This window comes from Zeus faber (assembly GCF_960531495.2).
Source record: "Zeus faber genome assembly, chromosome: 16".
NCBI classification, from domain to species: Eukaryota; Metazoa; Chordata; class Actinopteri; order Zeiformes; family Zeidae; genus Zeus; species Zeus faber.
Genome location: NC_137202.1, coordinates 16934570 through 16959052, shown reverse-complemented (window position 1 = coordinate 16959052; position 24483 = coordinate 16934570). Strand labels below are relative to the sequence as shown.

General features: G+C 42.7%; 2 protein-coding genes across 2 annotated transcripts in view; one reads left to right on the top strand and one right to left on the bottom strand.

Moving 5' to 3' along the window:
- The window catches only part of kcnh1a (potassium voltage-gated channel, subfamily H (eag-related), member 1a), a gene marked incomplete at both ends in the record, with an annotated part of 29759 nt that extends 28781 nt beyond the window's left edge, over positions 1-978 (top strand). Inside the window, one exon of the mRNA XM_080016399.1 lies at positions 127-978. Coding sequence (XP_079872525.1) covers positions 127-978 — 852 coding nt within the window. The remainder of the gene's footprint in view (positions 1-126) is intronic.
- A 5119-nt stretch (positions 979-6097) lies between these two features.
- hhat (hedgehog acyltransferase) lies at positions 6098-22710 on the bottom strand. The gene is made up of 12 exons (XM_080016313.1): positions 22542-22710; positions 21857-21992; positions 21501-21565; positions 20785-20898; positions 20282-20476; positions 19573-19785; positions 18940-19117; positions 18043-18193; positions 15739-15774; positions 12911-13112; positions 12584-12728; positions 6098-6939 (listed from the first exon to the last, which is right to left on the bottom strand). The coding sequence occupies exons 2-12, from the start codon at positions 21975-21977 to the stop codon at positions 6854-6856; spliced, it is 1506 nt and encodes a 501-aa protein (XP_079872439.1). The 5' UTR covers positions 21978-21992; positions 22542-22710; the 3' UTR covers positions 6098-6853.
- Between the last annotated feature and the right edge of the window lie 1773 nt (positions 22711-24483).

Below are 24483 nucleotides of genomic sequence, written 5' to 3'. Positions count from 1 at the left end.
AAACGATTTAACCACATAATGTACAGGCTGTTGATTTTGTCCGTTTGCTTTGAGAACACTGATGTTACTTTACCTGCCGTTTGGAGTATCAGCGTTCCCAAACCAAACCGTGCCCTTCACTCGTAGATTGTCTTCCGAAAGATCAGCGATGTGAAGCGAGAGGAAGAGGAGTGTCTGCGGCGTAAGAACGAAGCCCCGCTGAACCTCCCTCCCGACCACCCGGTGCGAAGGCTCTTCCAGCGCTTCCGGCAGCAGAAGGAAGCCCGCCTGACCACCGAAAAACCAGACCCGGACGAGCACGACGTCGAGAGGGGCCCCGCGTACGCGGAGGCTCCGTCGCCTCAGCCGGCCATCGCCACCACCAGCATCGTCACGGTGACGGAGAGCCCGGCCACGCCCTCGTCATCTGCGTCGCCCAGCGCTGCGCCTTCAGACAAGGCAAAGCTCCGGGCGCCCTCTCCGGTCACCCTTGGCGGGTCTCGGCCAGCCGAGCCGGCCAAAGTCAAGGGCTGGGGACGCTTCAAGGAGTCCATGGCCAAGGCCGACAACTGGAACAAAGTGTCCAAGGCTGAATCCATGGAGACTCTGCCGGAAAGGACCATGGTGCCCGAGCTACAAATGTCTCTGAAGAAAACAGACTCTTGCGACAGCGGTATCACCAAAAGTGACCTGCGCCTGGACAAAGTGGGAGAGTTCCGCACGACGCCCCAGGACCGCAGCCCCGTGCAGCCAGAAGCCAGGCATGCCTTTTACCCCATCCCCGAGCAGACGCTCCAGGCCTCCCTGCAGGAGCTCAAGCTGGAGCTCAAGGACGATCTCAAGAACCTGAACGTTCGAATGTCCGGCCTGGAGGCGCAGCTCCTAGAGGCTCTTCAGCTCCTCAAAGCCAGCGGAGCAGCTGCCGGCTCCCCAAAGCCGCTTTTTGAGATCTCGAGACCCACTTCACCAGACACTGACAAAGATGATATCTTTGCTTAGAGGTTGACGGGGGAGGGGGGGGGGGGGGGCGAATGTGAAGACTCAAAAAGACGGTACGCCAGCTAAGATCCCTGACCGTGCGATTTTCTTGGATCAAGAAATGAAACGCCGCGGTCTTCCTCGAGATTCACCGGCTTAAACGCAAGGTGTAACTCCCAGTTCACGAGGAGGCACTTCCGCTGACGGGTTAAAGCTACCGGGATGTTTTAGCCAAATGTTTTGCCACTTAAGAGTAATGGGTTGTGCTGACGGCTGACAGCTCATCATTTGTATATTCGTTTGAATTATTTTTTCCACGGCCCGCTCATGGAAACCTAACTTGACAAGTTAATAATTGATTCTTTAGTCCAGTAACCGGTTGATCGTCACCAAGGAGAGTCTGAATAAAAGCACATGTTTAACGTATCATTTTGTTCTGATATTGAAAGCGGTATAGACGGCGTGACATGATGTATGGGAGTCATTGCATGTCTAAAAAGTTTAGACACTGAGCAACTACTTGCATTTAGTACAGCAATGAGTTTTTCCAGTTTGGTCATTGGATTCAAGTCCCAGCGGACTGATCCCCAGTGCTGTGAGTATTTGTTCTTGTTATTTTAAATGTCATTATTAGTGTTCTATGATTTATACAACAGGTGGGAACGGCTTGGGAATCGAATCAAACCCCACCACGCTTATGATTCCTATACATAATTAATTCCCAAATAAATTATTTCCAGCCCTGCCTTCCAAAAAATGCAATTTAGAGACAGAGGCCATCTCCCCCTGCTTTCTGTCCTTACGCAATTGGGTCATTGTGGCTGGTGGTTATATGCAATGTTATTGTGCTCGTTATGACCGCAAAGTCGACTTCCCAACACTCCCCAAGTCCACCGAGTCGTCCAATTTGTCTTAATTTCAGGACCGGTTCAGAGTTTTCTAAAACGTTATCACTTCTCAAACCTCGGGGTCTTTGAGTCTCGTCGGTTCTCAGGATTCTGGCTGAACAGGGAAAGCCTTCCCCCGTGTTGGTCGTCGTTCCTAGATTCAGAGCGGCATGTCGGAGGCGGGCGGTAGTCCTTTCCCGCGCGTGTTTTGCCACTGTCAGCCACAATGTCTTCAAGATGGAACAACATCGTGAGCTTCAACTGGAGGAGGGACGTCGAGACACTTTTTTTTTTTTTTTTGTTACCTTAATTTCATCACTGAATCAGCCTCGACTACACAACTACATGCTCGACGCCGAGTTTTAGTACAGAATGTTCAGTTCAAAAAAGATGGGAAAAAACACCTATAATAGTGCTTTCCAAATTGTTATTTGTGATGCCATAATAGGTTTTGCAGATTTTGACCCGGTATGAAGTGTGATTGATGATTCAAAGTGCGATTCAAAGCGGTTTTATGTTTTCATCTTCATTAAGTTTTTTTGTTTTTTTTTTGTTTTTTTTTGGTGAGGGCTTATTAGCACCAAGTATTCACCTGAAGCTTATCAGAAAAATGTACCAATATCCCCAAATCTGCTCCAGTGGAATGTGATAGTCTGCTACTATTGAAGAACGATATGTCAAATCTACCGTATTCCATAAGACTCATGCACTACAAAGAAAATCGCTGTATTTGGTGAAGAAAAGGTGTCATGAAAGGATCCTCTTTCCATAGGGTTTTTAAGGATGTTCATAACGTCACAATGTCATCCACCTAATCACTTCCCAAAAATGGTTTTATCTTCCACACTGGTTTGGATTCTATGGACTGAGGATTTTGTGCAGATCACTGATAAGGCAATTACAAAACGGATTTATTGCACTCAGTTGTAATAACGCAATTCGATATTGTTACGCTAAAAATGGTAAATAATAGAGAAAGTACGAGACCATCAAAAGAGGGTTACAGCTTGAAATTGGCTTGAACAACCTCTATTAAATGTTTTGGCTTGTACTGTAAATAATCTATTCCTAGCCAACGCTCCTTTTTGATTTTGGAGATGGCCAGGAGGGATAACGCAGGAAGTGGAAGAAAGAAGCTGAGATTATCACTTTCTACACATTCCTCTCACAGTTACATCAATTATTTATGCCATTAAAAATGAAAAACCCAACGTAAAGGTGGGAGCACTTTTGGGCGTGAACCAGTCCACACGCCTTTTGGATTTTGCATCTTGAGTTATTAATCGGGTTTCTAAAGAAAATGCTTGACGGGGGGGGGGGGGGGGGGGAGGCTTTGAATCTCTTGGATTTGCTTCAACGATATTAGAAACTTGTTATGGATACAAGATTTAAAGCAATATCATTACAAGAGCGATTGTGCTTTAGAAGAGCTTCTCGTGCTTGAAGATGCGTTTGAGATGTTTTTGAAGAAAACAAAATGTCATGACGCATGTGAGACGCATTTGTCCCAAGTTTGAGGATCAAACACGTCACACAAGCAAAAGGAAAACCCATTTCATCACTGAATGTAATCCGGAGACGTAATCCAAACATATATACTGTACGTGCGGCCGAAAAAGGAAGCGGAAAGCTGGAAAACTGATTTAGATTTCCCGTCGCCACAAGCTTCTCCGGGGACGACTGTTTTCGAGTCCCGAAAGCCGTGGAAAACCTTATGGGAAAAAAAGACAGCTGACTTTGCAAGTGTAAATCATCACAAGTCACGGTTCGCGACAACTAAACTGAGTCAAAGCATTCCCTTTGGGTCCTGCCGGATTTGAATCCACTGTTTTAAGTAAGATCACACACAACCAGAGAGAGGAACAGGAGGAAACGATTGCTGTTTCATTGTGATGCCCGGAGACGGAAATGTAGTTAGTTAACATGCATGACACATTTCTAAGAACAAGGATAATGGTCAAGGTAATAGTATTGTGATTACAATGTTTTTGCTTGCCGTTGATTCTTTTCATTTAGAACTTCTACCCTTTTCTAACTTTTATTTATTTTTTTTACGCTTAAATAATTTACATCAGTTGCGACTTAAGTCATTTTGACAAATCTTTTTATTATTTTGCGAATGTCAGCCCGCGGGGCAAGGCTTATATTATAATGTTGTGTTCGTTATTTTTAACCAGGAAAAAAATGTTTGTCCCATCTTACGTTGACACACCAACTACTGACATTAATATTTCATTGCGACACGTTGATCCAAAGTCACTTACACGTCCGTTTGTGAGTGGTTGACATTCATTGTCCAACCTTTCAGTGTTCACGATCAGTCGCAGAGTGAGAGTAAATAAATGGTTTTACAGCTTTTATTTTCATTCTAGGGGTGTCAAACGATTAGAATTATTAATCACGATTAATCGCTTAGCAAATGTTTTTTTAATTTATGCAAATCTGACCCAAAAGAGAGATGGAGTACTGAGTCATATCCATACTATAATTGGATTATTAAAAACAAGACACATTATGTTAAACAGGTTTGTTTGAGTAAACGTGGCTACAGACGACAATCATAAAGATCTGAGATTCACCCATGTTATGCAATTATTCCTGTCAGTCCGGCATATCCCAGAATACATAAACACACAGTATGTTCTACGGGTCACTTCAAACCTAAATACCGTCTTGAATGAGTTCTTCTTCCACCATGTGCTCAGCTTGAAGGGAGTGGATCGGCATGGATGGATGTGCACTCGAAAATGAATAAAATTCCAAAGTCATGCTTAAAAGCAATGTGTAGTACTGCTATGTATCATTTATCAACAGGCTGCAACAGGAGCATGATGCAACGTGACCAACTGCAACCTACCATCGCCATAACTGTATTACTATTACATAATTTGAGGTATTTCTACAGTCAATAGTCATTACTTTTGCCTGCTGTTGAGAAGCATGCAACTGTGCCTTGAGAACATTTCCCCACCATTCCTGCCCGGACCTGCGGCAGGAAAACTAGAATAGCCGAGTTGTAGTTCCCTAAAAGCGGAAAGCATGAATATCGAAATAGGGACGAGCAGTAAAAGACTTTGAACTATTTTTGTGGTCTCAGCTCTTGGGAGCTGCCGATTAGGAGAACATTGTATTGTGTCACCCGCTATAATGGAATGTTTTTGTTCGTATGAGGAAGCATCGGCTGTAGAGTATTGTCATCTATGTAATATGCACATGCCTCTCATATTTATATACAGTATACATACTTATATACACACACAGATCAGAAATGTAACTATTGCAAGCACAATGGAATACTTTGTTACTGTGATATACGATTGATAACAATAAATATTTTCTATGTATTGTTTCCTGGTCGTTCCCCCTTTCAAAAGTTCACGGTGACTCCATCCTCAGTCGGTTAATGTGCGAGGAAGAGTGTGTGTGTGTTTCCATAGCACTAGTGTGATCCAACTAACAGTGTGTCAGTCAGCCAGGTGTATTGTGGCGGGCTTATCTGCTTATGTTGGACACACCTCATACTTCAGTGCTCATTTAAGAGGATTCCTCTCTGACCCGACACCCTGATCCTACTTAATGCCGCAAATGCAATAATCCACCAGATAAGAATAGAAACCAACTAATGAAAAACCTTGAAGGCTTATCAAGAGATGTTCTGCCTGTGGCATTGCTTTTTAGCCCTTACATGGCGGCTTACATTAAAGCTGAATTGACTGCACAAAAAAACCCCCATTGTGTTACACAAAGGAACATGCTCCTCCGAATAATAGTCCTTACTCAGTTCTCTAGGTGCGAGGCATCACTTTTCATCTTTCTGTACCTTCTCTTTACCTGCGATCAATCGATGGAATCGGGAGATTGCGCACAAAGGAGCGGTGGTGTGGGGTTCATTGGATTTGATTCATTTCTGAACTTTAAAGATCTGCCTTTGCACAAGTTAGCTTTAATGGCTGACTGGGAGTGAAGGAGATTCCAGCTTTCTGTGACATGACGGAACTATTTTCAGGGGCTGTTCTCACAAACAGCCGATCGGTATTGTGCTGTAGCTGAGACACTGCTGTCAGAAAACACTTCCTCGATTGGAGTTGCTTCATGTCGAAATTTTTAGTTAATTTGGGATCAAATAACGTTGTTTCTAACTAGCAAGGCCATTAAAACTCAATTTTCAGTGGCATAAAAAAAAAAAAAGCCATTTCAGCAGCAAATATATCCAGCACATATCGAGTGAATCTTTTAATGTCATCTCACCGCGTGGATCAAAACAAGTAATCAACAATAAAGAATGAATCACAATAGAATATTTTTTTATACATGTTGAGCAGTCAGACATTTTCATGTTTCCATAACACAACACACACGAGCACCCAAAAAAAAAAAGGTGTGTTTAAAATGACTGAAACCCTCTTGAATGGAGAATCTCAGCTTGTCTTTTGAATTAAATGATTCATACACTTAGTTTTACAGCAACACATCCAATCCTGACGGTCCCATCGTAACATTCTATAAATATATACCGCTCCGTGTGTGTGTGTGTGTGTGTGTGCGCGCGCGCGCGCTCAGGTTCACTGTGCATTCAGCGGCGTGTACACTTATTCAGTTTGACATTGATTCAGTGCAGCTGAATTTAGGGATGAAAAAATAGGCTGACATAACGACAGCAAAAGTGCATCGTACCAAAATAAGTACTTACTGTAAAATGTGCTCCGATTTGTTCATTTGCTTTAGTGTGAAAATCAGTAAGCTCGCCAAGTTACGTAAATCGTTTTGGGCAGGAATAGCTGTGGAGCCCTTCGTGTTGCGGCTTTGAACAGACTTGGAGTGAGACTGTGAAAGGCTGTGCGTCTGGCCGCGCTTGAGTCCGGCCAGGTTTGGCTGCGTTTTAAGGACAGCGGAGATGCTGGCGAGGAAACCAAAAGCGCCGCACAGTCCCTGGTGCGCCGGCGAAGTTAAGTCCTGGGACTGGGGACAGTCGGGGGGGGGTCCTCATTGTGGTGTTACTGCAAGGTGACTCATGGAGGGTTCGGAATCCACTCCAGCCCAACCTGAGCAAAGCAGTACAGGAAAGCCAACGTGGGTGGAGCTATGGTACACCAACCTGGAATTAAAAAAAATTAAAATAAATTAAATAAAACAAAACAAAAAAAAATTCAAAGTGTAAGTATTACTTTCCTAAATCGAAATCTCACTTGTTTATCAATTCCGATTCATCATTCTTACTTTCATACATTGGGGTGAACTATCTTATTCTAGTTTCAAACTCTTTCCTTGCTGAATAAAACACCTTTAAAACGGGGAAAGAAAAGGAAACGCGGTATTTCCTTTTATTATGGTGGGGCTGGAGGAGAGGAACAGCTCCGCCCCTCTGTGATTCCGGCTGGCTTGTCTCCAGCTTTGCTCACTAACCTGCACCTGCAGCCGCGTTGCATTTCAATGATCTATTCTTCTCCGGTTGTTTCGGGGTCTAATTCGCATGCACACGAGCTGGTTTATGCAAAGCTGCTCTACAAGAAGGTTCCTGTCCGCCGCGCTAAAACAGTAGACTCTGCCGATGAAACAATCTGGCCGTGTATAACAAGAGTTTCACAGCTTTAAGGTTGCACAATTTGGGACATTGTGTTTATATTTTAATCCTTGAAACTGAAATGTAATTGTACTTCATCCAAGCAATTAAAAAAAAAAAAAAAAAAAAAAAAACAATCAAATGTAGTATATAAGATTTTTTTTTTTACAATTTTCAGACCATTTTAACCTTTAAATCCTAGGCTATACATTAACGATAAGTCAAAATCTCTGGGAAGATGCAAAGACGCCCCCGTGTTTTGTTTTTGCCATGCGAGGAGTATTGATTTCCACCCTCGGCGTGGGACGCAGTTATCCTTTCACTCACTGACACTACAGTCAGTAGTTACACAAAGATCCAAGATCTTGCTGATATCTCGCAACCCGGCATGTATACAGTACATGCTATTACGAACGTAATTGTAAACAAGACATTTACTTTGTAAAGTCACTGTCGCCATTCCAAAAAAAATCTGGTAAAATGACGAGAGCGCTGTTGGCACAACACTTCCAACGAAAGAAAGCCCAAGTTAAACTCACTTTTTCAGTGCTTGTGCACATGCATTTCAGTCTCTGATGGGGCCTAGAGTACAAACATACAATAACTGAAAGCAGACAACCCAGCCAGTTCTTTGTGAGGTGTCTGTGGGCTGGTGGGTCCGGTCACACCTGGACCACGACCGGACCCACTAGCATCAAAGCTAAGAGCTAATCGTGGTTGCCGTCGGCTCTGTTGGTTGCAGAGACCATCACAAATCTTTTAAAAGAAAGCGGAATCAATACCAACTGTCTGTGACAAAACTGCAGACGTGGGAAATGTAAGTGTTTAAAAATGTTTTCAGCTGTGTGTTTCTGCGTGTGTCCACGGTAGGTTGACTGCACTAAAGGCCTGCAGCGCGCGATCCGATCCGCGTTTCTCCAAACACATTTTTATCCAAAAATATTTTCCGACTGCATCGCTTATTTCTCGCCTCAAATTTGTTCGGAAACAGATTTTGGAGGGCCGATGAGAGGTGGAATCAGTGAAAGTTACGGTGTAAATCCAACGAAACCCGGAAGCCGTGCTCAAACGCCATTGGCTCACAGACTCTGGAACTTGTGCTCAAACGCCATTGGCTCACAAAACCAGGGAACTTGAGTCGGGGGGGGGGGGGGGGGGGCTTCACCCACTGAAACAGCCCCTTTTCAGACAGGGTGGATTGGACGCGTGTTAGAATGGCTCGAAAGCATGATCTAAGTGGTATTTTAAGAAGAAAAAAAAACAACAACTTTAAAAAACATGTTTTGGGGACCTCGAGAACGTATATTAACTGGGTGAAAAGGAGCGTAATAGGTCCTCTTTACACCAGAACACACATTTGACGGAAATTAAACCACCCTGGACGGCAATACGTTTTAATCAAATTGATTAATGAATGAGTCGTGGATGTTAAGGCAATGGAGGCAAAATCTTTGATTTACTATATGGATATTTGCACAACGCCATCAGTGATAAATGGACAACTGAAGCTCCCATTAGTGTTGGCTGCTAGTTGCTGTAAAGTATTAACAACAAAATAACAATGTGATAGGTATGGATGTACTAGATATACTTCCGAGTGATTAATAAAGTCTTCTCATCTTCAATCAATACTCGTTAAACGATATTGCGCTTTATGTATTTAAAACAACAGTTTTGTCAGCGCGGTGAAGGACAGTCCCATCAACATATTCCCCGGGTCCAATCGGACACCTCTAATGACTCACCGTTGCTTTTGTCTCCTGATTAACAACGGGCACGCTTCCAGCGCAAATGAGGCGAGAGGGCCACCGGCCACAGAACTCGCCTCCGATTTCGCCCGACGGCCTCCGCTGCGAGTGTGACCTGTGTGGCGGAGGAGATGCGAACGCTCCCGTGTGCCGCAGACGTGCACACAGGCGGTCTACCCCCAGCTCGGGACGCAAACGAGCGGGCAGACTTTAAAGCATCGATCTCGTGTTGATGAGATCACCGCTCTCCCCGGGTGCTTTACGACGAGGGAGCGAGGAGCAGCGCCGGCGGGAGGAGGAGGGGGAGGACAGCGGCGGATCCCCTTCGCGTTGTGATTTAGAGCGCCAAAATACCCACACTGGGAGGAGAGAGAAAAATTTCATGTGCTTTTGTCAGTCGATTGCCCGTTTTACCGCTCGCTATAAGTCAGACGGTTCCACGACTTGCAGCGCGGGGCATCCGGTGGGGAGAGAAATATTTAGCGGCCTGTTTGGGTGCCGGCACTTTGTTTGAAATCAATACGCTGTGAATTGTAAGCCCATAGCATTTCAAATGTTGAACTGAAATTGTTTTGAAAGTCCACCTGGAGGATATTTGGTCTGCATTGACTCCCTACAAATGAAGTTGAGAATGAACTCATCCGAAAAAGATCCGTCTCACTACAATTTGCATTGGGTATTGGCTGCTTTAATACTGTCGGTCCAACTGCAATTAATGTTCTGTGAACATACTCATAATTTATTGAAAGATATTTTAAATCATTAGTTACTTTTGAAAATAATCTTTCAACGATGGAGTGTTGCTACCCATTCGAAACCAAAATGCACTTGTGAAAGTCACCCTGATGGCAAACGGCAGCTTGACTGAGTTCAGTGCGTTGAGCACTTTGTGTGTCATTGGTTGGTGTCATGTTTGAAGTCCCTCAGTCGTCCTCATCTGCAGTGATGCACTTATTACAATCTCTACAAGTTCGTCTTGACAATTTCAGCATGTTTTTTTTGGAGGTTGAGCGGTGGAATGCTTTGATGCCCGCCGTCCGTCTCCTTCATCCGACATTGTTTGAATTTGATCTGATTACACGAATATATGTAGTTCTTGCAATAGCTCTTTTTTTTTTTTTTTTTTTTTTTTCTTCGTTTTTGGAAGTGTGTTTCTATTCGGTTATTGCCTCAAGTTGCCTCATTGCTTTTTAATTTCTCTTGCAATATGGGTGTTGCACATTTATTCCCCACCCCTCCCTTCTCATGCCTGGTTTCCAATTGAGCAAGGTGTCACTCAAAGTAAAAGTGCATCCGGAGGCGTAGATGCAAATGATAGTATTATTGGCTACAATCCAGAATCTACCTCAGACCTGGGGTCAAATCTCCAAATTAGCTAGTTTCGCCTCATTATTTAATTCAGAAAGGAACTCAAAATAACATATAAGACAAGAGCCTTCAGCCAACATAAGCATGTGGAAAAGTGAATCAAATAACATGGGACCTGAGGTTATTGCAAGCTATTTTGTGCACAAATTACTTTTTTTAGTGGACAATGAAATCAACAGCGTTGAAAATTGGTTGAGAATGAATTTGAATAAAATGGACATTTTGAATAAAATTACTTTGAAGATACTTTAGAAACAAAACCATCGACTCTTTTATGTTTTATTTATGACATGAGGTTGGTGCCTCTGCCATCAGTTATATCTTACAGAAACCTCAGTTGGGTTCAGAAGATAAAAGCCCTGTCATGTTTCTGCACCATCTATTCACTGAGGCAGTTGATTTCACTCATTAGTTGAACCTTTCTTCTTGCAAATCCAGATGGGTGACTCGAAATTGGGGCTGAACGATGATTCAAATTCAAACTGACATCGCAATGTGATAGAATGAAGGCTGCGATTGATTTTTTTTTTTATGTTACACCATCTAACCAATAGGTCTGTCAGCATTGGCCAAAAATCACATTTGAATATTCCTTTTGAAAGAACACATAGGTTTGAATATATCAGAATATCTATTACAATTTTAAAAAGTTACATTTGACCTCGTTTTAGGCTGTGTCCTAAGGCTGTGTCCTTTTTTTTTAAATGCTCCTCCGCTCTTTATCCTTTGTCGTGAGATTTTAGAAAGCGGCCCAAAAAAATTGAAAAGAAAAAAAAACGCCGCCTAATTTTAGCCGAACCATTGCGGCGCCCCCGGTTAGGGCCATTTCTCCGTCCCGGGCCGCCGTGCGCTGTGCAGGGCGCCGCGGCTGGCAGAGCCCGGAACACCTGTAGAGTCCGGACGGAGCCTCTTCCAGAACACTGCGTTTTGTTTTGAACCCTTTTTTTTAATTTAATGAGCATAGAGCTGTCCCTGCACCTGCAGGGACAAAAAAAAAATGTAGAATAGAGTACACGGACTGGTGCACAGACAAAGCTTATTCACTTGTGCACACAAAGAGGATGTGTGTGGATGTATGCGTGCAACATTTTTATTAAAAAATAATGTTTCTGAAGAAACCCTGCAAACACTTTTTTTTTTTTTTTTTAAATGTTAATGTTCAGATTTGACCAATTAGAAGGCTTGAAGTTAAATGAATTGGTTAACATTGTTCTGTGATTAAAGGGTTTTCTTTTTGCAATTCAATAGTTAAGTAAATATATCTTATTCATATCAATTCAAGCATCAATTCATCAGATTTCTTCATAACAGATGTGCCTGGCCTACAGGAAAAAGCAGTTTATATGTTGGCTGTATCCAATGTTGTGTTGGTCATACTATAGAATGATTTGTCGCTTGTGTTTAGTGATTAATACAGAGGATAAGGAGCTTTAAAAAAAAAATGCGTTCTAGATCGCAATATTAGTCTAAGAAAAATAAAAATAAGTAAATAAAAATCGCAATTACATTATTTTCCAATCGTTCAGCCCTACTCAAAATACCAGGAAGGACTTTTATTCTCTGAACCTGGACATTCCACCTCTGTTCATGACTATACACTTTCAAATATCAATAACTGTAAAAAAAAATAAAATAAATAAAAAGGACAGACATAACTCGAACTAGCTTAAGTGAGGGAATGATTCAACAGGTGTAGGTCTTATGGATGTTATGGAGCAGCTGAAGAATATTTCACTTTCATTCTCAACCCGACTTGAACCCCCACAATCAACGCTAACTTAAACAATAAGAGATTCCAGATTTGACGAGGTCAGTATCCCTTCATCCCTGTGCGTCCAAGACCGAGATACCAACGGGCTGCATGCTAACTATGGTAGCTAAATGCATGGCTGCAGGGTGAAACTACCAGCCTAGCTCGGGTGAAATTCGAGAAATACACCTTCGAGCATCTCTAAAGAAGAGTTTTTAAAAATATTTTTTTAACACCTTTGTATTAATATAAAGGTCGTCAAAATGGTTTCAAAGTTGTTAAAATGCTCTGAAGTTATTAAAAGTAGGCGCACCTTGAACAAAGACACGCTTCCAGAAGATTCGGCCGACGTGGATCCCGCCAAGAAACACCAGATTGGAGAGGATGAGCATGGCGGTGGAGAAGGCAGAAAGTAAGGCGACGCCTCGCCTTTTCATGGGCGGGGAGAGATTGGGCTCCTGGGGAATGTCAAGAGTTTTAGTGAAAACACAATTTATATATATATATATATATATTTTTTTTTTTACACATTTCTGCATGCATACTCCATCACTTAACCAACGTCAGAATTAAGGCCGTTCTATTTTATAATCCAGATTATTTGAATTCAATAAAGTGAACTCCGGCGACTTTTACTCACGACGATGGAGCTGATGAAGGATGAGGCAAAGAGCTTCCTCAGTCCGCTCTCCACCAGTACCCCCACCCAGTTCATCAGTGCCCAGTACTGCAAGTAGTCATGGCCGCCGTGCCAGAGACAAACAAACCCAAACGCCAGCCCAGTGGACAGAGCTTTGTAAACAGGACCGTGATGGGAACCTCCCAGTGGGACGTAGATGTATCTGGAAAACATGGATAGGAATCTACAGCGCCCAGTATGGCAAATGCAGCAAGTGACGACTGCACAGAATGTACACACTGACTATAATGTATCATTTCATTATAAGAACTAAAAATATAATACCTGCACATAATTTCTATAATAATAAACATATAAACTTTATAAAAAGATATAAAACTTTCTAAAAAAATATACAAAATTGTTACTTTAAGACCACGACCATACAGGTTAAAACATTATACCGTTATCATGTGACTGAGTAATCAATGACTTTTTAAGGAAAACCTAACAACCAAACCCATAAAGTTATACAAAGTAAAAAAAAAAGTAATCTCATAGATTTTGTGTGTTCATTTTATGTCCCAAAATGGACAGCTGATGCACGCATAATCTAATATACTATGTGTCGGTTTCTTTAGAAAACGTCTTGCTTGCTCAATAACATTAAGGGCAGTGACATCGTGACAGGGCAGATCATGAGCATTAAATAGTGTAACAGCAGCTAGTGTGTGATGCAGAAGACAAAAGGTTTAAAAAAATCGAATTATAAAGTACCAATGAGCACCTGCCACCAAATTGATCATGATATACTCATCGATTCATTAGTTTCTCATTCTGAATAGCTCACGAGCGGTTTCTGTGATTGGCTGTTCATTATCTATGCGGTATTAACACATGTATAAAAAAAAAAAAAAGAGTGAACTAGAAACGTTTAACCTCTGCTTACACACCGACGATCAAAAGCATAAATGAACTGATATACGCTAAGCAGAAAGATATATGCCAGATTAAGACCGTGCCACTGCGAGGCTCAAAACAAAGGGTGGATATCATGTTGAGATGTGGTATTGCGATGTGTCTGTCCCTGGGGCACAGACAGCCTGATCATACTAGATCACTTCACAATACTTACAAGCAAACATCACTTTCAGTCCAGCGCCGCTCAGCTGGGAACTAATTATCGCAGGCACCCTGTGGCTAATCAATGTTCCTGAAAGATGAGCCAGCGTTTTCTGAGCCTGCAACCCGGCAGCCCACCTGGCCATATTTATATAACAAACGCTGAGGTAAAGTAGCGGCCACAGCGTGGGACTACTGATCACACACATTAAATACCAAATGTCCAAAATGCCACTTTCCATGTGTGACACATTCCTTTGACCGATATTGTATTGAAAGATCCAATTATCCAGGTGGCACATAAAATGGCACACACCTCAGACCCAGCATTGGCAATGCCGCGATCGTGGTCGACGATGGCTGTTGACTGGCCGCGATATGCACTGTAAACGTCTGACGCAAAACCAAGACGCTATCCTGCCCCCCCCCCCCACACACACACTCATTTACGGCCAAATAATTCCCAGGATGCGGAATCGAACGCTCAGGCAGCAACAACTCAACCCAATGAGCGTCCTCGAGAACCCCTCTTTTGGAATAGATGACACACTAAGAGGTTCTTTGTCAGCCCGTGGCGCTCGTGTGGGTGAGGGAGACGCCGCGGCACCGTGGCACACGGGCGAGGGAACCGTAATGGAACGATGGAGAATGAGCCACTTACAGTCGCCGCCCGGGACGCGGCGCACGGGGAGTGAGTCATGTGGAGTGTATCACTTAAACACCTACGCACTCATCCGAAGGGGCCTTTAAGACAATTACAACAGATTTTCAGAACTGCATTAAAACCTTTTTTAACAGCACTAATAGCAGAAGAATTGCGGGGGCACCGAATCCCAGGCATAATTTAGATAATTGCGACGGAGGCTACTGAGGGACGGAACACAATCCTAATGGACACGGTGTGAAATGGAAACCTGCACTTGCCACAAAGATTCAGTTCATCTTTAAACAAGCTCGCTGCAACGCGCATTAACTGCTGTGGGCGCAACAATTGTATGGTTAAAGTAAACGGCAAAAAAATACTGCACTTATTCAGCGTAAACACTTATTATTAAACACTACTCGATAAAAAGTAGAACTCACATGGGAAGGCGTAGCATTCCCTGACAACCGTGGATCGGCAACGTCACAGAGGTGTGTCAACCGGCATTTTACAAGCAAAGCACAAACTCCCGCTGGACAACAGTCAGCCAAGTGTGCATCATTAAATTCAGACCAACGAATAATGTGTGTTATTTAGAGTACAAGTGAGGAAATGCATAATGTCCATGTTACATATGCGCATATTTAACAAGGTGACATTTCTCCAGGGGCTGAAGAAAAGAAAAAACAGATACAATATAGAACGAATATATACAATATACAACCTCATATTCATGAAAAAGCCTCCATGCAAATGCACCACCTTTGTTTCTTCAAATACACATATTGGCACACAGGTGCAACACCTTTTTTCGAGGGGTAATTCAATTCGACAGACGCACTCGCGAATTTCAGACAAAAGCGGCAATGAGGCCACTTGACAACGTCTCTGCGTTACGCTTAAAAATGTAATTTGTTCCGCATAAAAGAATAAAAAGAATGTCCAGTTGTGACCGCAGTGTTTAGCACTAATATTAAATTTACATTTTATTTTATTTATTTTTAAATTATTATTATTATTTATTTTAAATGGCATTCAAATCTGAATTAGGCTAAAATGCAGAGTTTGATGAAGTGCCTCTTACCTGATGAGCCATCGATACAGACCCTCATCAAAATGCCTACAAAAAGGGGGGAAAAAAAGACATTACTGTTGAGCGAGAAATTTACATACTGATATAGACTTCCCTGGGAAACACCTGAACACTCTCAGAAAAGACAAAAGCCTCATCATTTGAGAGACCATATGAACACAGCCACGGATATTAGTTTCCAAACCAGGTCCTAAATTTGGATTCTGAATTCTAAAGCCATTAATGGTAGATACTGATTTCTGAAAATGGCTCTTCTGGGTTTATACTTTATTGATCCACGGGGGGGGGGATTCAGGACTGAATCTTTGTACTGGAGATGGTCTCCGATACCAATACTTGACTTTAGCGGAGAAATACCCGGGGACAGGTGAACTGCAAAAAAAGAAAGAAGGAAAAAAATTTAAAAAGAAAAGAAAAATTAAGATCTGGTTGTTGTTGTTTTTTGTTTTTTTTAAACCGTGCTTGTTAAGTGAGGCTGGTTATCAATAAAGTCATTGGACAGCTTCATGCATTCTATCAATGCCATCAGTAGTGGCCAGCTCAGCAGGCAGAACCTGGAGGGAAATGTACGCCATTCTAGATGGGATTCTGAAACCTTCAGCAGAAATGAGTAATTAGTTTCATCGTTGCTGATTATAATTACAGCGAAAGGAAAGAGAGAAGTCAGGGAAATGTCACGGTCGGGCTTTAAGATATTCTACACTGGTCTGTCCCCCCCCACTCCCACGCACAATCACAAAAACACATATTTAAAAAGGCTTGGGCTCTGGCAAAAGAAAGCTTAAAGGGGACCTATTACGATCCGTTTTACACATGTTATATAATCAGTCTCTGAGGTGACCAAAAACATGTTTCTGAAGTTTTTCTGCTGAAAATACCACTCAGGTTATGCATTTGAGTCATTCTAACAGGCCTCTAAACCATCCTGTTCCAAAATGGGCTGTTTCTGTGTCTGCAGCTTTAATTGTGAATGAGTAGCCGAGCCCTTAGTTCGGAGCCAATGGGTTCGCCAAAAAAGCCAAAAAGTTCTGTGTGCCAATGGCATTTGAGCTTTTACCCCGGGCTCCGTTTTATTAACTCACCTCATCAGTAGACTAAAATCCGTTTCTGAACAAATTTGAGGCGAGAAATAAGCAATCCAGTTGCTGAACCGTCACTCGTATTAGATCCACGAGGCCTCATTTGAAAGTTTGTTCCGACTTTGGTTTGCAGTGCTCCAGGCTCACGGGAGACGCGGACACTGCACGGCGACGCACCGGGACTCTCACTTTTTTCATGTAAACGCCGAAAAAAATAAAATAAACGGATGGAGCAGAGGAGCGGCTGGAAGCCTGAGCGTTGTGCGCACAGGAATTACTTTGTCATTCGTTTAACTCATAATTCGACACTTTGGCCAGATCTGATGTGAACATCTGACATTATAACATTATATACTGTATATATGACAAGAAATAAGGAAAAGCATAATAGGAGCCCTTTAAAATGACAGTATATTAAGTATATCATTTGCCAGTATAAACTTAGTATAGGTTGCTGAATGACTTGATGAATTTGTTGTCTGGAGAACGTCACCGACAGAAATGGTGACAGCAAATAAAGAAAAAGTATGAAACAATGTTTGCTTACAGATATTGCACACCCTTCATAAAATATATATATTTCCAAAGTACAGATAAACAAAGGATAAAATAGTCTGGCATTGAAGTGTCATATGCTGGATATGAATCTACTTCTCGATGTCTCCACAGAGAACTCCTGCTTTTCTCTGCTGGGTCGTGCTGTTACTGCACCGCTGGAACACATTTAAAGTCTGGTTTGAATGAAGTACAGCTTGTAAAGGCGATAAAACAAGTCAACTCCTCTCTAGAGTTAACAAAATAACATCTTAAACAAAGCCCTCCGTCGCCTCAAATTAAATCAGTTTCATTGTTTTTTTTAGGGAGGCGATGCCACAATGAACAAAGCCTTCTATATGTTTATCTCGCTCGTTTGTTTTTGTGAAGAAGGGGTGAACTTTCTGTTTGCGATGCTGTTATGGCGACCAATTGTTCTGATTGCACGTAATGATAGCAGATGAGATAAAACACTGTGTTCGGAGAGAGTTTGATTGTCGCAGCCAATTGAGCACTTGAAGCACTCCACCTGTTTGTTCAAGCGTACTGGAGCCGCCGGAGAACATTTCTGTGTGGGGAGGGGGGCGGCAACACAAATACGCGGCGGCACCGCGTCCGTCCTATGATATAACAGGCGTGAAATAAACGACGGGGAGCGGGGTAGATTTTTAGTAACACACACCTCCACATCCCCGTGAAACTGTACATGATGCTGACGCAGCGCGGAAGCTTGGGGGGCTCCAGGTTGTCCAGGGTGACCAGCATGGACGGCAGGCCGAACAGCACCAAGTACTTCACGTAGAAGAACTGGACCAGAGCCAGGGCCAGACCACCTGTGTGGCGGGGCGGAGAGAGAAAGCACTGTTTAAAAATACGCACACGCCTGTGGCCGGTAACTCCCAACGGGCTCATCGCAAAATCAGCCCTTGGTGTTCAACGAACGGACATGTGTACCATAAAGGTGCCTTTTGAGCAAAATGAGCGGATTCTAAATTAATAATAATTGTTAATATCGGTGGCATTATTTGCCCATTAATAACTGGGATAAGAAACAAAAGTACTGGCTGATATTCACACCTCTCCATACTGTTCAGTGCCGCACGCACACGCTCTCTTCGTCGATAGTGCACCTTTGAAAGAAATACCAATTTTGACGAAACAGGGTCCTGGCATTGGTAATCAGAGAAGTAATCTCCCTAAACAATCAGACAGCCACTTCAGCCAAAGTCACTGTTGGTTTGTGCCAGTCAACGAGCTTTATTGTGTGAGTTACGAAATGTGATTCAAAACACATTATGCTCATTAAATGGTTAAAAAGAACAATGCAATACAATTCTCTACACAAACATACAAGACAAATTGATTAATTGAAATGTCAGGATGCTCACTAATTCACATTTAACATATCTGATAGAAACTCAAAATAGAGGGAACCCTTAAAAAAAAAAAAAACCTCTCTAAATCTCAATTTTAAAAACTGATGCAGAGCGGCAATATAGTGTAACTGAGAAAGACAAATTTCTCAGTTACACTCATTTCTACCTCCGGAAATTCTAAAATAGCCTGTGCAGCAACTCACCCAGGGCCCAAGGAGGGAGGATTTCCAAATAGGTCTCATTAGCCTGGATAGAGTGCATGTACATTACATGGATCATGTACTCTGCCATGAGCCACCACAGGAAGATCCTTCCTGTTCGCAGCGCAGCGTAGCTGAAAGCAGCTTTCTTCTTGTAGCTCTCCTCGGCCAGCTTCCGCATCTACACGAGCAGCAGGAACGGCCGGTTGTTCAGTGACAAGCTATCTTTCAAGCTGCAGCTTTTTTCACCTTTTTAATAAAAATAATTCAGCTAGTTTAGTGCTTGGTTCAAATGAAAGCCAGCACACTTGTAATCACCCTCTAGCTCAATAACAAAAACTGGATGGGGGGCATTCGAGACCAGGTTCTCAACGTGGTATCTAGGGGCGTCCTTTAAGGTCCCCGGCAAAATTATTTAATATTTAAACTACACCATTATTTAATTTACATGTTGTTAGCACCAATGGGGAATGTACAATAATGACTGTTTTTTATCATGTGTTACTGATATCTCTGTAACTATCGTAGAGACTGGTATAGAATTTGGACTAAATCATATCCATCAAATCCAAAACTCTTGTCGGATTAGGGTCCCAGAGATGAAATCTTAACAAATTGAGGAGTGGCATCACTTACCTGCTCAATGTAGCGCTTAAAATTGATAATGGGACCATTGTAGAATAAGGGGTGGTAAAAAGAGTAGGACAGTAACCAGTAGAGCTGCACCACCCGGCCAGGTTCCAGGGGGCGCCAGCAGTGCTCCAGGGTGAAGCTGAGGAAGCGGAGTCCACAGACGGCGATGCTAAAGAGCAGCAGATAGTGCTCCTCCTCCGTCTTGTACCAGCTTCTCTGCAGGAGACGAGAGTTCAGACCGATTCGGTTTTTCGTCTGCTCTTGACGACAAAAAAAAAAAAGTTAAGAAGAGAAAAGCAGTTTTTAACATGTTCACCCAACGAGGTCTGCTCTCAATAGATTTGAGCCGGTACGGGTGCATTCCATTAGCTGACGTCAATATGAAAGGCGGTTTTCTTGACGTTGATTGGTTAGAGATGGATTCAGGGTTATTGTTAAGCTTGTTTTTTACATTACTATTTTATTTAGTAAGAGCAGGGCTCCTCCTGAGTAGCATAAAGAATGTTGGTTCGTCAGCGAATCGTATTAGTATCTTGCCCCATCTAGTGTTTAATATCATTTTTACCCTTACCAACAGTTGGTCAGAAAACAATTTACAACACAATTAAATGCAACCATCGCAAAATAAACCCATTAAGACTGACAGCATAAAACAAATTACTTGCAATTGATGCAATACATGTATACAGAAGATGTGACAGTGCTGACCTACCTGGAGCTCCTGCAGTGGCTGAATGTGGAGGGTTGAGAGCAGCAGCAGGCTGCAGAGCCAGCACAGCGCCGGCCTACGCAGCTGGGCCACTGCAAAGGAAAGGCCCAGATGTACTAGCAGCACACTCACACCCTTCACTCCCAACACACTGCAGGCTGCTAGAAGGCTGTAGATCAACAGAGCTGGCACTCGGAGCTGTGGGGGGGGGGGGGGGTGAGTGTTAAATCAACTCAAACCGGAACATAAATAAATATCTATAAATATTGTCATCAGGAACGGGTGATAATTGGATTTATGTGTTTATCACATGCTGAGGAAATTAAGACTTAATGAGAAGTTAAGATTTGCCTCGTCATGATTCAAATGTTGTAGTATGAGGTCTGAAATATTTAAGGGAGCAAAACAAATAATAATAATAATAATGTATTTTGATATAGCAAATTCAACAAAAATCACCCCTCTTGAGTTCTTATAGAAACAAAAATCATCAGAATAACGCCTACCTTGGGTATGAATGCGCCAGTCAAACAGGATATCACTCCGTGGCCGATTAGAGTCCACAACAAAGACTTCTTGGCCCATTCCCTCCAAAAACTCCATTCAAAGTCTCCAGGGTCCTGACAAAGACAACTCACTTCAGCACGGGCCTTGGACAAGTACGTCAGGTTGTCCCCTGTGGAACAGAAAAGGCTTTGAACGACTTGAATTTGACGGCGTTTTAAATGTCCACATAACAAGCCGGCCTTCTCACACGGTATGACACAAGTACTGCATTTTGGCTTTGACTATATGTAGGACAGTACAAAATCCTCACCGGACATTTCAACTACATGGATACAATCTTTATCTTGTTATTTGAGTGACAGACCATAGGATCGTCTGTGTTGGGTGTGTAACACTACAAGTCCCAAGATTCCATTCGAAACCGCAACCTTCTTTTCAACACCAGGGTTTCCCCTCGTCTTCTCCCTAAGACGGGGTCACTTTCTTTTCTCAACAACATTTTAATGACCACAACTAGCTATGCTGGTTTATCAAATTCACCATGGATCCTATGGATTACCACTTTAAAAGCGAATAATATTTTGAGATGAGTAGCAAGCTAATGCTCACAGTTCGGTGTCTGCGTCAGTAAATTAACTTGAAAGCCAAAAATGTAATGCCACAATTATCTTTAAATAAAATGAGAAATGGGTTGACTGGAGGGTCAGGGACGCACCCTTTTAAATCCTGCAAGGAGGCCTTTCTCCAGCTGGTATTCTCTCTCCAATCCTGCTTCATGTTCTGGGGATGAAAACATATATATTTTAGGCAGTATTGTCTTCAATGTTTTTTCATAACTATAAGGGGTCTGCCAAACAAGAATTATGCTGATGAGCGCTATTTACTTGACCATGGCAAATGGTTATTACTATTGTGCCGTTCTTCTCCAGAAAATGATTTCATACAAGCCTCATATGAGGCACAAATAATCAACATTACTTAAATGTGTCCTGTGCCCTCTGTGTAAATCTAACTGTCAGCAAACAATCGTTTTCATCATCTTTTTGTGTTGTTTGCACGTTTTTGTATCACCTTTGGAGAACCTGTGCAGTTCATAGAAAGAGTAGAGATGAGAGCCAAAGGAAAGCACCCAGTAGGCGAACATCTCGGCTTGTGGCAGAGCCACCGAACGGCTCCTCCACGTAGACGCCATCAGGCATCAGCGCACCTGAAACAAGTTCAAGTTCAAGAGATTATTTGTCACATACATACACATACGGTTGTACATATATGCAGTGAAATGTCATGACACCCGGTGATTACGCACAATAAGCTCGAAAATACTAAAAAAAAAAAATCCCAAAATGTGCGTAATCGACACAAGGCGCTCGCGCAAGGGGAGGCGCCACAATCGCGATTCTGGGTTTTATGATTATATAATAGAATTGATTGACTGTGTTGTATTAAATATACATTTAAATCCAACTAAAAGTCATTTTTTAATAGCATCACGTGATTTATTCTCACAACCAGACAAGAGAATGCGGTGCAAGGAAAACATACTTGAAGGAAACACAATTCAAACTATGAATATTAACATTTCCGAAAATAGGTAGCAGCACAGGTCAGCAGGTCAAATCCGCCACCGAGGAAAGCAGCTATGCCGTCTACACAACCTCACCCCAGTTATACGCTTTGGTGAAGAATCTTGCTGAGGTTTTGGTAAAGAGGTTATCTTTTCAAGGCATCGCTCTTTCCTGCGCCTTTCACAACCTACCGCGGTGCTAAGTTCACTGTCCGCAAGTGATGGAGAGCGACGCGGAGCTGAGTCGGGTGCAGCCCATTTCGTTCGCCGTCGGGCAAAGTAAAAAATGCATTCCGTTCAACAAATGAGTTCGCATTTCACTGAACAAAAGCCCTCCACCTAAAGTGCCCGAACAAAAGCCCTCCACCTAAAATGCCCGAACAAAAGCCCTCCACCTAAAGTGCCCGAACAAGACACGAAGACAACTTGGGAGCCACCTAGCCGCTAACGGGGCAGCGCGCTTCCGTTCCGCCTGGGATTTTCAGGGCAAAAGCTCCCCCGAGCTTGGCGTTTCGTTCGGTCACGAACGAACCCGGGACCCCCCCCCCAACTGGGATTGCTTTTCATGGTGATCATGACCCGTGTTCGGGAAGATGATTTCGCTCGACATTCTCGTGATCGGTGCCGGGGCGCCCTGAAATCCCGTCGCCCTAAAGAAGAACACGACATATACGGTTGGCGTTATGCGCGGGACTTTCAAAGTAAGAGCGCGCGATTGCCGTCGGCCTGTGCACCACGTCCAAGCTCGAACCTTCGTCTGACGGTTTGACAATAATAATAATAATAATAATAATAATAATAATAATAATAATAATAATAATACAAATGAGGGATCCAGCCCCGAGGGAGTGGGGACTAAACATCAGACATTCCAGAGATATAAATGTATGCAAACTTCCTGAAATATAATTAATGGCAACAATAAGAAATTACATATATACAAAGAACACGTATCTATTGTATACGTGCACGTGCGCATAAACAATATATTTTGTATGCGTTTGAAATATTAATTAATTTTTTTTATACGTATCTATTGCCACGTTTATTTATTTATTTTTACTTTTTTTTGTGACATTTATTGCTCAGTGCGACCCAACCAAGTGGCGTTGCCCTGCGCGGCGTGCTGTGGTACACATTTAATCCACACGGGTCCGTATTTCAAGCAGTAGTTTGTGAAGTACTCTGGGATCGTGTGCTATTGGGAACTCGGAAATTTGGGATCGCTCTGAAAAGTGTAACTCGTACCTTGCACGACTAACCTGGACCCTTTGTTTTGCTGCCTGCAGCTATGTTTATTGTTCCCATAGGGATGGATCCCCATTGAAATTGTTCAGATTTGTATTATTCTCTGAATTTCTCTGAAATTCGGGTTTAAAGTGTCCGTAACGGGGTGACCGCTAGTGTTACAGTCACAGTTGACGTGTCGTTAGAACCGGGCACGTCACAGACATGTCGTGGTTCAAGTTTCATCGAAATCGGCCCACATACTGAGCAGAAAAGAGAGAAAAACCGACAACCTTCCGTCTGGTAATGGAACGAGAGGAGTTTTAGGGTAAGACGCTTTGTGACATCATCATCCAATTTGCTATAAATGTGCAGGTTGTGGTTCCGAATGTCCATTGGCGTGCACGGTGCGTGGTGTAGACTCTCATCGCTCTGTAGCAGTTACAGATTATAAACTAGGCGTGTGTGTGTGTGTGTGTGTGTGTGTGTGTTTGTGTACTGTCCTACTTGGTAGATGTATGTCTGCTGAGCTGTTCAATTGATTTTTATCTCTTTGGTCTGTTTGTAAATTAAGACATTCTATTCCGATATATTCTCGGAGGGAATCTGAAAAATTGCATCCTGAAAATTGTAAACAATCACGTAAAAACGTCACCCGTTTTCCGGTTTCATGCAATCGTACCCATCAAAAAACTTGGACACAAAAGAACATTAACCCATAGAAACTTGTGACAATGTATTACGAATGCTGTGTCCATGTACTAGGAACGCGTCGGAAAACTAGAACCCATGAAATTGGAATTCGTCACAGAAAGACGGCAACGCTTCAAAATGTAATTTGTCACTAACACGGCTAAAATGGACCCTGTGTATTGCTGCCTGCAGCCATATTTATTATTATTATTAT